Source organism: Dacryopinax primogenitus (assembly GCF_000292625.1).
Source record: "Dacryopinax primogenitus strain DJM-731 SS1 chromosome Unknown DACRYscaffold_22, whole genome shotgun sequence".
NCBI classification, from domain to species: Eukaryota; Fungi; Basidiomycota; class Dacrymycetes; order Dacrymycetales; family Dacrymycetaceae; genus Dacryopinax; species Dacryopinax primogenitus.
Genome location: NW_024467219.1, coordinates 167,420 through 183,736, shown reverse-complemented (window position 1 = coordinate 183,736; position 16,317 = coordinate 167,420). Strand labels below are relative to the sequence as shown.

At 48.0% G+C, this 16,317-nt stretch overlaps 3 protein-coding genes across 3 annotated transcripts; 1 reads left to right on the top strand and 2 right to left on the bottom strand.

Annotated features, from left to right (window-relative positions):
* Positions 1 to 4,484: 4,484 nt before the first annotated feature.
* On the bottom strand, positions 4,485 to 5,490 carry DACRYDRAFT_36058 (uncharacterized protein; the record flags this gene model as incomplete). The annotated part of the gene is made up of 5 exons (XM_040774403.1): positions 4,485 to 4,579; positions 4,638 to 4,755; positions 4,808 to 5,017; positions 5,098 to 5,279; positions 5,337 to 5,490. Coding segments are annotated over 5 exons (759 nt in total), but the record flags the coding sequence as incomplete, so codon positions are not given.
* Positions 5,491 to 10,479: 4,989 nt separating this feature from the next.
* Positions 10,480 to 12,971, top strand: DACRYDRAFT_58988 (FAD/NADP-binding domain-containing protein; the record flags this gene model as incomplete). The annotated part of the gene is made up of 7 exons (XM_040775530.1): positions 10,480 to 11,173; positions 11,279 to 11,571; positions 11,640 to 11,736; positions 11,905 to 12,243; positions 12,342 to 12,480; positions 12,554 to 12,699; positions 12,910 to 12,971. 7 exons carry the CDS (start codon positions 10,480 to 10,482, stop codon positions 12,969 to 12,971), a joined length of 1,770 nt encoding a protein of 589 aa, XP_040624437.1.
* A 299-nt stretch (positions 12,972 to 13,270) lies between these two features.
* On the bottom strand, positions 13,271 to 15,748 carry DACRYDRAFT_91449 (dimethylaniline monooxygenase; the record flags this gene model as incomplete). The annotated part of the gene is made up of 8 exons (XM_040777008.1): positions 13,271 to 13,332; positions 13,390 to 13,434; positions 13,543 to 13,688; positions 13,773 to 13,911; positions 13,992 to 14,333; positions 14,465 to 14,561; positions 14,638 to 14,930; positions 15,055 to 15,748. 8 exons carry the CDS (start codon positions 15,746 to 15,748, stop codon positions 13,271 to 13,273), a joined length of 1,818 nt encoding a protein of 605 aa, XP_040624436.1.
* Between the last annotated feature and the right edge of the window lie 569 nt (positions 15,749 to 16,317).

Here is a 16,317-nt window from a genome sequence, read left to right as displayed (position 1 = left end):
GCTACTTCCATGTCATAAAGGCTTAGTCATGTCTCTTGACCAAGCAATGAGCTGGTGCCCTGACATAAGTAAAAAGAAATGTTTCACCACATGCTCCATTGTCCACCCCTTTGGTGGCCTTCTCATTGACACAAAAGGATGACCTTTCAGCTATACGGATCAAGTGCACCCACTGCTGGTAAACAGGTCCTAATATCAGGTGCAAGTGCATTTATCATAGAGCCAAATGATGCTTCTTGGCTTTAGAAACACTGCGAGGAACAGGGAAATTGAGTTCAAACAGAATCGAAGGCAAAGGGTGATTGTGTAGATTGGATGAACTCTGCCCTGAAAAAAGGTCCCCTCCCATGTGGCCAGGTACAACATTGATAGATGATGATGTGGGGCTTGATATGGGATTGATTTGGGCAGGTACAGTCAGTCCAGGTGCTTGATTTGTCAAAGGTGATGGAGGGTTGGTGATGCTGGTAGGAAACACAGCAAACAGTCCACGGATGCCTTCAAATATAGGCAAAACAGACACTTGAGGCACACTGCAAGTAGGATACAACAGCCAAGTCCATTTGAAGGCAATGGTACAAAGCAGTGCAACATCACCCTGGGACTTCGGTGCATACTGTTTGGCCAACAGATGATCTAGTGGATATCCATCAGACAAATGTGTATATCTCGAGTTGTATCATCCTACATATGATGCACACCCCTTTGCACAGGGGGAAAGACCTTTCATTGATCATAAGGATAAAATTCACCAAGTTCTCCATGGTGGCAAATTGGGGATGTCCATGTTCACCCAATGACTTTGATTGATACATGTGGCAAGAAAACACCAGGGGACTACTAATTGTTAGAGATGACACATGACAGCCCAATTTGACCCAGTTGAATATATGTAGCATCATACCTGATGGGGGGATGTGTCTTTGGGTCACGTAATAGTAGGTGCCATGAGTCCTGCAGCCATTTGTGGGCAGAGGACACCAATAAAGCCAGGCATTGGTTGATGTCCTGTGAGTGAAGATCAACAAGCAGCTACATTGTTTACAAGCAAAGCACACATGAGCATTTCTGATAAGGTAGAGAGCTCTCAGACTGATCTGCTCGTTGATCAGCATGTTTGCCATGGAAGGTTGGAGTAAGCAAAGGGACAATTTTGTATGCTTGTGGGGGATTTGCAATTGACCCTGAGATAAAGAATTGTTGCGCGGTGAGGACAGCAACTCACCTGACATAAGCATACCTCCATGCCTTTACAAGGTGGCGTATTCATTTGAAGCAGATTTCACAATGTACAACTACACAATCTTAATATGCACCTACTTACCATCACTGAGCATACATAGGGCAATGATCCACAACATAATTGGATGATATCTCTCCTCTAAGGAGAACATTTGGTCAGGAGACTTCTACATGTTATGGAAGGAGGTTCTCTATAACATGGATGCTTGTTCCAGTGAGGTGGTCTATATCAGGCAACCATCTGAGAAGCTAGGGTAAATCAAGGAAGGTGAGCAAATCACCTGTGTGTCAGGTGATGACACTTACCAAATTCAGGCGAGTTCTTCCCAGTCAGGCTATGATGCAAGAAGTGTATGGCAGATCAAGGAAGGTAGTAAATCCTCTGTGCATCAGGCAACGACACTCACAACAATCAGGCAAGCTCTTCCCAGTCAGGCAACAACCCCCTGTCAGGCAACAATGCAACAGCTGGGTAAATCGAGCAAAGTGAGCATCTTCTACACATGTCAGGCGACAATACTTACCAACATCAGGCAAACTCTTCCCAGTTAGGCAATAACCCCCCGTCAGGCGACAATGCAACAGCTGGGTAAATCAAGCAAAATGAGCATCTTCTATGCACATTGGGTGACAATACTTACCAACATCAGGCAAACTCTTCCCAGTCAGACGAGCTCTTCCCAGTCAGGCAAGCTCTTCCCAGTCAGGTGACAATGTGAGAGGTGTACAGCAGATGGAGGAAGGTGAGTAAATCCTCTATGCTCAGGTGATGACACTCACAACAATCAGGTGAGCTCTTCAATACTTACAAAAATCAGGTGAGCTTGTTTTGGTCAGGCAAGTTCTCCCCCATCAGGCGACAAAGTGGTTGACTGTAACAAGATATCCCACAGGTAGTAGTGAAGAGAAGCAGTGCACAATTACGCCCATCTTTTTGACTAGCAATGGTGTGCACAAAAACCAACTGTGTGTCAGTGATAATGGATCAATATTGCCTATCATAGCGAGTATGAAATACATTTTCCCTGTGAAGGGTAGCATATGGATTTCCCTCATTGTCAGCTGTTGTGGCCATTTGCACTGGCAGGATGGAAGCCAGATGCTTGTACCAATCCAGTGCCTGTGGATGGGCAAGGATCTAGATGCCAGATATCAGAGCAGAGAGCTTTGACATTCCCACCCATGAACCTTTGATGGGGTGGTATCCAACACATCAAGTCCACTCAGTGTATGGATGCGGGATACAGCAACATAAGCCTGACCTGGAGTGGATGAGTGTAATCGACATATGCATGTGACAGTGTGGTGTCATACCATATTCAAATGTCCCACTAAGGTCTACTGAAATGCAGTCCAGTGTTTGACCTTGGCAGGCATGAATGGTCATTGCATAAGCAAGGACCAAAGGCAGCTGAAAAAGTGAGTGTGAATGAGGTGAAAGGGTACAGTAGCAGGTGTCCATGTGCACCTGAGTATGCAACACTTTGATTACCTGGTCAACTTGAAACAACCAGGTCATGGGTGTGATCAATATCAGCTGACAAACTGTATTCCCAAACCTCACTACCAGGAACAGTTGCCCATCTGTGACAAAGGTGCAGTCAAACAACACATCCTCAGTAGGGATTTTGGCGGGGATGTCAGTGTGGTTAGTATACAGTCCCAACCTCCAGTCTGGCTTTGACACAACCCAACAATTTGGCCACAGGACCCATTATAAATGCCCTTGGCAATCCCATTCTGGATGAGTACCACATGTGTGCCTACTTTCAAAGCCAGTGAGCTGTGAGCAACAAGACCAGATAACAAGTGCCTCCACCCCAACACATCTAGAGAGCCATGATCTGCTGCTTGATAAATGTAGCTGGAACCCTCGAGCTTTTGCAGCTCATTCAAATTTGCATGGTCAACATCCTTGTGCCGGGGATACCTGGTTACGGATGAGACACTAGTAGATCTTTTCAACATTATGCACAGTATTGTTGGTTGAATGGGAGAGCAAGCAGCCTGAGGGTGGGGTTGGGCTCTTGATCCCTGCAGAATGCTAAGTGTATGGGTTGATATGGTGCCAATATGTATCTCCCTCAAAAGGCTGAGAAAGTCCAGAACATATCAATACTGTGGATGACATAATGCACAGACACAACATATATACCTTTGTTGCCTTGCCGAAACACGTGCAGTAGCAGGATAGTATGCAGCATACAGTGCACCCACTGCCCCCCTTCAAAGGCAAATTGTACTTGATTACAGTATTTGGTGATGGGAGGGAGTTGCAGGAAATGACCTGAGACGATGATCTTTCAAACAATATGGATATGACTGTCAATTGGTTTGTGGGTTACCACATGGGGGCTCACCTGTAGACCTCCAAAAGGGAGCACATTGCCCCATAAGGTAGCAGCAATGCATGCCAGCTTATCAAACAGCAGTCCCAAGATCATGGAGACTAGCACAGAGTCAGGTATGCAACGCTCATCTTTGGTAAGAACAGACCATTGTACTTTCATCAATTATGAGTACACGGACTTGTCTCCATTTTGTCACTTGGTCAGGGTGCAGATAGATGGTAGCGCAGAGTTCCTCTACAGAACCTCACCCTAATCCAATGCCAGCAAAGGAGTGGATAGTAGTACTGCTGAGCTCAGCAGCAGCAATACCAGTGGATGCGGTGATGACAACATCACCTTAATTGGGATATGATACCCACAGGCCATCAATTGTATACATCAACAAGTAGGACTTCCCAGTGCCTATGGGATACAGGATATATTAGTTGCCATATCATCTAGAACCGAAACAAGAAAATACCTGCTTCACCTGTGAGACAGATGTTTTGACTGGCTAAGCATAACTGGAGCACATAGTGCTGCTCTGCAGAGAGACGGGTTGTGTTGTCCAAGTACATGAAGGGAAATGGCAAAGATGTGTGTCTGGCAACCTGCAACAGTGGGACCATAGGAACATCTGCACAAGTCATGACATCCTGGCTTTGCAACATTTTACAATGCATACATCTTCAATCACTACATAGTCATCTGGACAAAAGGAAAGTCATGGAGCTCAGGAACTACAATGTCTACACAACTCAATTCCTGATCCTCAGTCCAAATTTGGCAGTCACCACCCAGAACAGGAGAGCCAGTATCGTCCATTGATTCATGGATTTTGTCAGAGACAAGATCTATGTGTTCATGTGCAATAGAAGCTTCTCTCTCCATGTGGGAAGCCACACTGGCTATGATCTCATCTTGATGGGGAGAGGTCAGAAACAAGTGCAGCAATGAATGATACATGATCCAAAAAGATGCCTTTGTCAGGGGAGGGGAACCCAACACTAGCAGGCAGACATCAGATCAACATCAGAAATAAAATATGTATAGCAGTGCATGGACCAAGGTAATGGCCATTGAACTCCTCCTCAAACCAGGAAGGTACAAGCTCAAACACAGGATGGTCCTTAGGTGCATACAGGTCTTCTACAAAATGCAAGTCTGATGTGGCAACACCAACCTGCAATATGAATAAATAATGGAATAAAAGGGGGGATAACCATCAAGCCAACCTTGAAGTTACATGCCCCCATAAAGCAATTTGGATTGTTCAGTATGTGCACCAGTCTTCCTTGGGGTAAAACCCTCTTTCTATCTTTTCTTGATCTGAAGGTGTTGTGAACATAAATCCATTCATTGAGATTCATCTGAGTGAGGGGAATCGCCAGATGATGGAAAGTTAAGCTGGAGATGTCCATCACAATTGCAATATTATGTACAAACTTGGTTACTCACTTCTGCAAAGGATTACCCCAGTCATACCACTGTTCTTGAAGACCCTGGCTCCACAAATCCTCCCAACCTTGGGAAAATGTTGCAACTTAGACCAAAGGATCTCGGGCTTGATATTTGCATGACCCCGCATCCATTGATGTTGCAGTACCCCAACAAGTCCAGGATCAAGCCATTGATGCAGCAGTGTGTGCCCATTGGCAATAGCATTGTTTTCACTCCCCAGATCACTCTGTGTAATCAGGGGAATACCTGTGGTGGATTCACATCAGTGGGATCAAGTGGCTCAGTAGACTACACAAGGCACACCTTGATGCTTGCAGGCCATATCAAGATAGTAGTGGAAGATTAATTGTGGATTTGAATTCATCCACCATACTTGAACCCACAGTATACATCCAGAAAAGGTATCCAAAACTGCATGGAGATATAGACCATATCTCCACCGTTTATTATGCTGGTCAATGGCCAACTTCACAAATACACTGCTTGATACATAGTGCTTTCATGTGTAACGGTGGCCTTTGCATTGTAAAACCTCTTGTGGATGATGAATTTCATTATACAGTGCAATAAGGCAGCTAGGAATTCATCAGTGAAAGATAGTCAATCGGATAGGTTGGTGGTACCAATGCACCATGAAGCATGAATGCCCTCTAAACATAACCAGACTTGCACAAGTTTGACACCTTGATTAGGATAGAAATAACAAACTTTCTCTAGATATGGAGCAATGGAATCCAAGGTATGGTGTTGCTGCCATATGCTGCAAAGTCCCATCTCTCCACACTGACATTGAATGGTTTTAGCACTAATGAACAACATCAGTACCATGAAGGTTGTCCATCAGAGGATGGACATACTCACCTTAAAGTCCAACCATTTGCCATTGCATCAACATCTTTTAAAATCACATCTGCCATCTCTTTGTTGCGCAGACCATTCTCATGGTATTCTCAAATAAGGGGCAAGAGCAAGTCATCCAGAACTGTTCAGCTAGTTCAGCAAGCAGGTTGGACATGCAAAAACCTAGTATCTGTACCTGTCAGCACATATTGGTTGGGTTTGCAGCTCTCCAATGGGTGACTTGCAGATGATGATATTGTGCTTGACATTGTAGGAGATGATGCAAAGTCCAGGTCTCTCTTTGATGGTCAGGCCTGTACATGGATTGAAACAGTCATCCAATATGCTGGTGACATAACTTAACATGGGTGAGAATTGTTTTGAAATGACACTACCTGCAGAACCCAGAGAAGACATAATTTTGTCACCAAGGCAGTGCAGTGAGCGACCAGATAAAAATATTGAAATGGCAAGGAATAGCCATACTCATATCTAGTTTGTGAGCTCCACTAGTTTGTCTGACTTGGCAGATGGTGGCATGGACAGAATCAAAATGGCAAACGGAGGCCTCCAGTTTGCATCCTAGTTTGTGGGATGTAGTTCATAGTTGGGTTGTTGATTGATGCCATGCCAATGTGCTGTCTTTGATGGGGAAATGAATGCAGAAGATAGAGCTTCCACAGAGTTGACAACATCCTGCTCAGGTACCATGCTTCTTTTTACATTATGAAGTGCAAAAGCAATGGAGGCTTTCATTTGTGGTTTGTGGGCTGGTCAGATAGAAGCACGGGAAGCATGATGGAAGGGGTTTCAAAGGTCCCAGAGCACATGGTGCACCTGCACAAACTCACAAACTAGAAATATTGAGTACAGTTAATACTACTGAGCTTTGAGCTAGGTGGGGATAGTTGTGATATGGGTAGGAAGAAAGCAGCAATCAAGAAGAGCCCTCTTTGTCCTGCAAGCCCTCCTCCTACCATATGGACAAGGTACATCATATGCATACGGCCCAGCAAAGTATTGATCAGCACATGAAAGAACCTAAATCTGGTCCTGGCCTCTGCCATCAAATATTAATGGCTACCATGCAGAACCTCTGAAGAATACCGGCATATTCAGATGGAATGAGGGGCAGGATCTGGACTATCATGAGTGCCACCTTCTTTAGATCTTGATGAAGTGTATGGACTGATGCATCGCCTTGGAAATACGGTCAGGGCAAAGCACCCCAATTGTTTTGGAGAGTAGGCATACCCATAAGAATGAAGAGAACCCCCCTCTTCCCCCCCGTCTCTTGTATCCTCTATACCCACACACCCCCAAAAAATGGACATTGGGAAGTTACCACAGGATATGGTCCTCCTACCAGCAGCCATAACATACCAGTCAGCCTCGGACCAGATCTGCAACAGAAAAAATGCATGTCAAACCTATGGAGCACAAGGTGGAAGGATCCCAGTGGGCACACCATGGCAACGCATGTTGAATGGCACAGCAGCTATTATTGTGTATGCCATGGATTTTGTGTATTACCAGAACAAGCTTGGAATGAAGGTGGTACCCACAGTCATATGGGAAGAATCACCATACCACCCAGGTGATATAAGTGCACCCATTGCAAATCTGGCAGAGGTTCAACAAATGAATAATGCAGCCAAAAGACATGGTGCACTGTTTAGATTGCCCTTCTCTACACAAGATTGACATTGAGACCATCTGATAGTTGGAGCATCCCAGGTGCAAGCAATTGGGTCTTATCCACAAGTGAGCTGACATGAGAGGGATGGGATGCTTGTTCCTTTGTCATTCCAACTGGGCAGAGGAATAGGCCCATTTCCAATACTGGGTCATTGAGGATACTTTGCCCAACATGCATTCTATGAAGAGGAAACAGCCAAATTTTACAAGAAAGCATATGCAGTTGTTGCTCCGGAAATGTTGCAAATTCATTTCAGAGTGGACTACTATGAAGAGGGCAAACGTGGATCAAGGCTATATTGGGTACAGCAATTCACATGCTGCAGTATTGGGACAATACTGAAGTTGTTTAGAACTTCAAGGATAAAATTGATCTGCCTGCCAAAAGCAGCTGTGTGCAAATCAAAACTGTGCTGTTCAAATCTATGCAAAGGAAACTTTATGAGAGCTTGAAGGGGTTTGCATTCAAAATAGGTGATTTTGACCTCTGTGGTAAAGACGGGACAGACTACAACAACAACTGATTCCCTGACAACTTGCCATTATTAGATGAGGCATGTTTTGTTACACCTTGAGGAAAACCAAAAGTCTCAGCACAGAAGTTTCAATTGGATAAAAAGTTTGACATGTGTCTAGTAATCAAACCTGATGCATATGATCACCTCCTGATGCATTTGGAACATGACAACAGAAATATGGATGGACCAGCAGCATCTATTAGTCGGACATCCCAAGTTGAATCTGTAGGAGGAGCCAACCAACCACCAGTAACCAACGTGAGCATGGATACAAGAAAACAAGTGCGGCAGATGTGCAGAAAGTCATTGGTAAGTAGCTTGATCATCATGGTGCAGTGAATAGAATTTGAGAACTATGGCTCATAGGACAGCATAACAACATCTCCCCTGGCAAAACGCTCTAATGGGCACATGGGATCGGCCACTGGGAATGTCAGTGTGTCTCTGGATGCTGGAGACATAAGGGCTGCACTGTTGCAGAGCACAGCAAACATTCAGGACACCACTTTGCCTTTTAGTAAGCCATTGAATATGCCAAATTAATAACATTAATGTTTGGCAGATGTTTATAAAGAAATGGGGCATTTCATCAGGATACCTCATTTAGACTTTGATACATTAGTGAAGACCTGGGCTACCTTGAACCTAGATTGGATGGAAGGTAGTTGCCAGGCAGCAGTCTCTGTGGATGAACAGATTGAGCAGCAGCTAGGCAAGCCAGGAAGCTTCAAAATGGCTCACCCAGGGAGCATGGTACTATATGAAAAAGTCAAAAATTGGAACATGTTGCAAGAAATTCCATTCCTGTTAGGTTTGTGAAACAAAGCAGCATTCAAAAGGTGGTATCTCTGTGCTCAAAGTGATGCATCAATCAGCCAGCATGGTATGGTATAGACGGGATGACTGGATGAGGAACAGAAGCTTGCCAGTGAAGGAACCTCTCTGATGTGGGTGACATCCCTACAGAACATGGTGCGAGACTGCATAGAGCATTGGAAATGCCTATCAGATCCCTCAGATAAAATCCACTCTCTCAAATGGCCAAAGGTGCAATTCATTGTGGCTGGCATTTTCCGGGTCACGCAAGCCAGGCAGACAAGGAATGCAGGCCAAAACAATCAGTTACACATCCATTATTTGGTAGAAGAGCAGCTGGACCCAGATTGTTTCATGAACTACATCAGCAATGGCAGCACTTGCCCACTGATCACAGAAGGAAGAGCAGGGACAATAGCAAGCTTCCTAGCATTCTCACAACATCTGCAATATTATCAAATGCTTGGCCATGTGTTTGTGAGCAACTATCAAGGTATGAGCACAAGTTCTATCTCAGTACCCTGACCTGACCAACAGGCAGGTACTGATGGTCTGCTGACAGACCTGCAAATCATGACAGATCCATGAGCAAAACACCTTTTTCACCTCAATATGGCTAATGAACTGATATAGAAATCTGCCTGGGTCTCTGTTTGGGGGGGGAAACCTGGGTAGTGCATTCCTAGCATTTCAGGAAGAGCATGTTTGCACTTTGTTTTGCAATGCATATGGCCTGGTTGCATTCAAAGAGGCATGACCCCACAATCCTGGTTATGTTCATGGTGCATGCATCACAAATGGTGATGCCAGTGCTGCTGCTGCTCTGCTTCAGCTTGGTCTTGCCAAATAAGAGGATTTGGTCTTGTGCAAGCCATGACCAACAGTCTCAGACACATGTTTGTTGGTTCTTACTCCAAATATGATAGCTTTTCTCAACAGGTTTTGCATGTTAACATTTTGCTCCTTCATTGTAGATTAATATGAAATTTTTTGTGAATAGTACAGCTGCAGTTAAGCAGGGGGTGAAATGTCATGTCTGATTGCATCAAGGTTACTTTCCAAAGTACTGTGAATGTAACTATGTTTGCTCACTGATAGGAATGGATGACACAAATGAAGCCTTTTGCAAAGTTTGTCATTCAGTTATTACATAGCCGGAGAAGCAAAAGACAGGCGGAGTTCAAAGCGGGGGTTGAAAGGATTACAATAAACAGGAGGAATTGGTTAAAGAGGGGTACATGCTACTTGGTTCTAGCGAACCAGACCAGCCTGACTGCGGAGCAGACCAGCCTGCAAAGCGCTTCCGCAGTAGTCCCTGACATACAAAATGAGCTGTCCTCTTAGCGTTTCCGTATCTCTGCCCTCAGCTGACTCCAACCCTGGTTTGCCTGCCTGGATATTCTGCAATGTATGCTCACATGACCTCCCATTCCACCTATTTCGCCTACTCTCCGTATTCGGGTCATGGGTCAATATTGTACCGAGATAATCCCATGTGTTCCAAGCGGAAAGATAGATAACGGCTGAACAGCTGGCAAACACTCGCCCTCCTGGCCATGGTCAGCAACACACCGATGGCCAAAGACCTGCCTACTCATCCCACACTTGGGGGCCCTCCTCCTCCCTCCGTCGATGCTGGTCAAGCCTGGTTCACGTCTTTCTCAAATGCCATCTCCTCCTGCGATGTGCTTGCACTCCTCGGCCTGATTCGGGAAGATGGTTTCTGGAGAGACATGCTCGCTCTTACATGGGACTTTCGCACTTTCAAGGGCACCGAACGGATCAAGGAATTCCTGCATGATCGTCTGCAAGGAGCCGAACTGAGCTCTCTCAAGTTGAGCAACGACTTCCCACCAAATCTCGAACAGCCGTGGGAGGACGTCACCTGGCTCATCATCACCTTCACTTTCTCCACCAAGGTCGGTACCGGCACTGGCATAGCCCGACTCGTGTTCGACCACAAGCCAGGAGCATGGCAGGTATACACAATTTTCACCACCCTATCGGGATTACACGGCGTCTCCGAAGCCCTGGGCTCAAACAGACTCATGCAGCCAAACCACGGCCAATGGCTTTCCTCTCTCGCTCAAACGCTCGAATTCGAGAAAGATCCTGAAGTGCTCATCATCGGAGCTGGACAGTCAGGGTTGGACGTAGCGGCGAGGCTGAAGATGATGGGTGTGAGCGTGTTGTGTGTGGAGAGGAATGCAAGAATTGGAGATCAGTGGAGGGGGAGATATGAAGCACTTTGTTTACATGATCCTGTTTGTAGGTCCTTTCCTTCTTCTCACCTCCGTTTCCCCTCCCCCACCGTACCACCCTCTTTCCTTTCCTCTGGACTTTCCCCCGCCGCACCAAGCTAACTCCGAGAAGGGTATGACCACCTCCCCTACCTGCCCTTCCCATCCACCTGGCCCGCCTACACACCAGCAGCAAAACTCGCCCAATGGCTCGAATTCTACGCTCAAGCACTCGAACTCCCAATCTGGCTCTCTTCGACTATCGAATCCTGTACATGGCTTGAAGGGGAAGGGAAGTGGGAGGTTGTCGTCCAAAGGGGAGCAGAGGGAGGGAAGAAGAAAAGGAGGGTGATGAAGGTTGGTCAGGTGGTGTACGCCGCAGGGTTGGCAGGAGGGGTGCCGAATATGCCCAAGATCGCTGGGATGGTACGTCTTCCCTCATTTCCCGCGTTCGGAAGTCAACTGACGGTTTTGCGTCGGTTCTGTGCGCTTAGGATGAGTTCAGGGGGAAGATTGTTCATTCCACCCAGCATAAGACGGCGAAGGATTACGTGGGAAAGAAGGTGCTTATTGTGGGGGCTGCTACTTCTGGTGAGTCTTCCCCAACGCACGCCTTTTCTCTTTTTCTCTCCGTATTCCCTGCCCCCTCCTCCGTCGCCGTTGTTTCCCCTGCGGAACTCCCAGATATACACCTTTCTTCCAGCATCTCGCTTGCACTGTCGCTTGCCTCGTTGAGTTCAGACTACTGACATCCCACAGCCCACGACATCGCGCACGACTTTGCCAACCACGGTATTGACGTTACCATCTTCCAGCGCGACTCCACATACATAATGACAACCAAGCACGGTATGCCAGTCGTGATGCGCGGTCTATACTGGGAAGGCTGTCCCCCGACCGAGCAGGCAGACATGCTCTCCGCCTCGCTGCCTAACGAGGTCCTGCGACACGTGCATAAGAGGTATACCCAGGAGGTGGCGGAGAAGGATCGCGAGCTGCTGGAGGGGCTTGATAGGGTTGGGTTTAGGAGAAACGAGGGGGTCGAGGGGAGCGGGTTCCTGTTCTTGGCGTATTCTAGAGGTGGGGGGTATTATCTCGGTACGTCTCGCTCCTAATTTGTGATTGGCTACAGCTTCTCCCTTCGCTCTTGCGTTCCTTTCTTCTACCCTGCAGCAGTGCTCATGACCAGTTTGCAGACGTGGGCGCGAGTCAGATGATCGTGGATGGGAAGATCGGACTCAAGAACGGGTGCGAGATCGATAGGTTCACCCCCTCCGGAGTCCGTTTCTCAGACGGGTCGGAGATTGCCGCAGACCTAGTCGTGTTCGCTACCGGGTGTGTATCCCCCCATTATCGCCCATTTCTTGGCCCTACAGTCCCATTCAAGAGACATTGACCGTTCTTTTAGGTTTGGGAATATCAAAGAATCGATGCGCAGCATGTTCGCTCCGGACTTGGTTGAGAGACTCAAACCTGTCTGGGGAGTGGACGAGGAAGGGGAGATTCGGGCAGCCTGGGGAGATTCGGGACACGTGAACTTCTGGTATATGATGGGTGCGTGCTCTTCTCCCCTGTTCACTCCCTCACGGTTCAGCTTCGCGAGATCTTGGTTTTGGCACCATATGCACTGCCGGAATCTGTCAGGCTGACACAGTGGAATAGGAAACCTCTGTCTGTGCAGATTCCACAGCAAACATATCGCGCTACGTGAGCTTACAAACTGCTGATCGGTTGAGTGACGCGCCTAATGGAATGATTCTTCAGAGATCAAAGCTATGCAGATGGGCGTGTCCGGAGACCGGTACCAGAAGGGTAAGCCGAGTTGAGCGATAAGCAAGAGGTTGGTTATCTAGAGCGTGTCTGGTATGTGAAATTGAAATATCACCATTGATTTAAGTGTGTTCCGGTCAGGTTCTTGCTTGATCTTGCAGCGATCCTGTGGAATCCGGTGGAACATTTACCTTAGGTCCCACTTGCTTTGATCTGGAACATCGCCTCCCACTCACCCTCCGGCCCCCAGGTATTTTGAATTTCAGCGTTCACACGATCAGAGCTGACACATTTGGATTGACATTTCACTTCACACTCTATGCACTCCATACGGTCAAGGCGCTTCTCTCGTTGCTCAACTCGGCTTGCCTTTCTGGTATCGGTCTCCAAACACGCCCATCTGCATAGCCTTGATCTCTGCAGGATCATTCCAATTAGTTGCATCACTTGAGACACATAAGTCAGTGAACTCACGCAGCGCGATATGTTTGCTGTAGAACCTGCAAAGGCTGAGATTTCCTGTTTCGCTCTATCAGCCTGCTAAACTCTGGAAGTGAAGATTGTGCCGAAAGCAGAAACATCACAATCTTGGGTCGCAGGATAGTGAAAGGTATCGGGAGAACGCACCCAACATATACCAAAACTTCGGGTGTCCCGAATCCCCCCAGACCCCTTTGATCTCCCCCTCCTCGTCTACACCCCAGACCGGCTTGAGGTTCTCAATCAAGTCGGGGGCGAACATGCTCTTCATTGATTCTTTAATGTTGCCATACCTGAATGGAACGGATCAGCGCCTCATACTAAGCCTGCGGTACGTATAGAAGGGTTGAAATAAATAGAGTGAATAGGATACGCACCCGGTAGCGAAAACAACCAAGTCTGCAGGAATCTCCGACCCGTCCGAGAAACGCACTCCAGACGAAGTGAACCTATCGATCTCACCACGGCTCTTCAGTCCAATCTTGCCATCGACAATCATCTGACTGGCCCCCACGTCTGTAATCCAGTTGTAAGCAGCACTGCAGAGAAGGAGAACGGAACGAAATTGTGAATGATAAAGTGGGAGGGAGACGCACCGAGATAGTAGCCTCCACCCTTGGAAAAGTACAAATACATCAACCCGCTCCCTTCGACACCATCGTTCCTCTTAAACCCGACTCGATCGAGGCCATCCAGCAGCTCACGATCCAGTTCCGCTATCTGCCGGGTGAGTCTGGCATGTGCGAGCCGCATGACCTCAATTGGCATCGAAGCGAAGAGCACGTCCGCTTGCTCCGTTGATGGACTATCTTCCCCCCAGTAGGCACCCCCCATCAGAATGGGTATCCCATGCTTTGTTGTTATCACGTGGGTGGAGTCGCGTTGAAACATGGTAACATCGATGTCGTGGTTGGCAAAGTCATACGCGATGTCATGGGCTGCGGCGGAGTCAGTGGTCTCATCCGGGGAGCATGCAAACGGGTGAGGCACAGAGGTGTACGGGAGAGGGGAGGATGGTAATTGGAGGTGAGGGGGAGAAAAGTGAGAGGAACCAGAGCAAGGTGCATACCAGATGTCGCAGCCCCGATTATCAGCACTTTCTTCCCAACGTAGTCCTTCGCCGTCGTATGTTGGACGGAATGAATGATCTTTCCCTTGAACTCGTCCTACCCGCGCACGGCCAACACAAAAAAAGCCTGTCAGCCATCATCCGCCTAGCGTGGAACCAGAGGGCGGGCGTACCATCCCTGCAATCTTGGGCATATTCGGCACTCCCCCTGCCAACCCCACAGCGTACACAACCTGGCCAACCTTCATCACCCTCCTCTCCTTGCCTCCCCCCTCCTTACCCCTCAAAACGACAACCTCCCACTTCCCTTCCCCTTCGAGCCAAGTACAGGATTCGATGGTAGAGGAGAGCCAGATTGGGAGCTCGAGTGCTTGGGCGTAGAATTCGAGCCACTGGGCGAGTTTTGCCGCTGGGGTGTAGACGGGCCAAGCGGATGGGAAGGGGAGATAGGGGAGATGATCGTACCCTGCTCCATGGTTAGCTGCGTGCGACACAGAAGAGAGCGAGAAGGGTGCTGGGAGAGGGAGGAAGAGGGACGAAGGCGGGACGAAGGAGGAAGACCGGAAGACCGGATGGAGGAAGGTACGTACAAACGGGATCATGCAAGCAAAGTGCTTCATATCTCTCCCTCCACTGATCTCCAATTCTTGCATTCCTCTCCACACACAACACGCTCACACCCATCATCTTCAGCCTCGCCGATACGTCCAATCCTGCTTGTCCGGCTCCGATGATGAGCACTTCGGGATCTTTCTCGAATTTGAGCGTTTGAGCGAGAGAGGAGAGCCATTGGCCGTGGTTCGGCTGCATGAGTCTGTTCGAGCCTAACGCTTCGGTCACGCCGTGTAATCCCGAAAGGGTGGTGTAAATTGTGTATGCCTGCCATGCCCCAGGCTTGTGATCATACACGAGTCGGGCTATGCCAGTGCCGGTACCGACCTTGGTGGAGAAAGTGAAGGTGACTATAAGCCAGGTGACGTCCTCCCACGGCTGTTCGAGCTTTGGTGGGAAGTCGTTGCTCAGCTTGAGAGAGCTCAGTTCGGCCCCTTGCAAACGATCATGCAGGAATTCCTTGATTCGGTCCGTCCCTTTGAAAGTGCGAAAATCCCAGGTAAGAGCGACCATGTCTCTCCAGAAACCATCTTCCCGAATAAGGCCGAGGAGTGCGGGCACATCGCAGGAGGAGATGACATTTGAGAAAGATGTGAACCAGGCTTGACCAGCATCGACGGAGGGAGGAGGAGGCCCTCCCAGGGTAGAATGAGTAGGCAAGTCCTTAGCCATCTGCTATGTTAGTTGACGGGAGATGGTGCGACGGCTGCCAACTTGTGAGATGGTATTTATCTTTCTGTTCGGAGCACGTGCTTAATCTCGGTATGATATTCACCCATGTGGGGAATGGACCGAATAAGTTGAATATAAGTCATGTGAGCGTAAGCGTACAACGACCAGGGTGCCAGGGTTGCGGTTTTTAGCTAAGCTTGACAAGCAAGGAGGATACGCCGGAGCTCGGCCCGAACCTCGGCACCGAGGACGCCACCCACGTCCGCCCCACACAAAGTCCACTTTCCAACGAGGGCTCGATACATCCGCATGAGATTGAAGAATAGCTTGCATTGGCCCTTTGTAGAATCTTCAGACTCTATAAACCCGGGAGGCCTGGCCCGCTGCACAACCCGTAGGCTAGCTGCACGTATTGCTGACTGAGAGCTACCCACGGGCACAAAGCCAGGGATAGGGTCGACCATCCCATTACAGGTCTGCTTTGGGCATAACCTTCACTTCCACAGTTTAGCAAACTGATGCATCGAAACAGGAAATCTCAGTCTGTGCAGGTTCCACAGCAAAACATA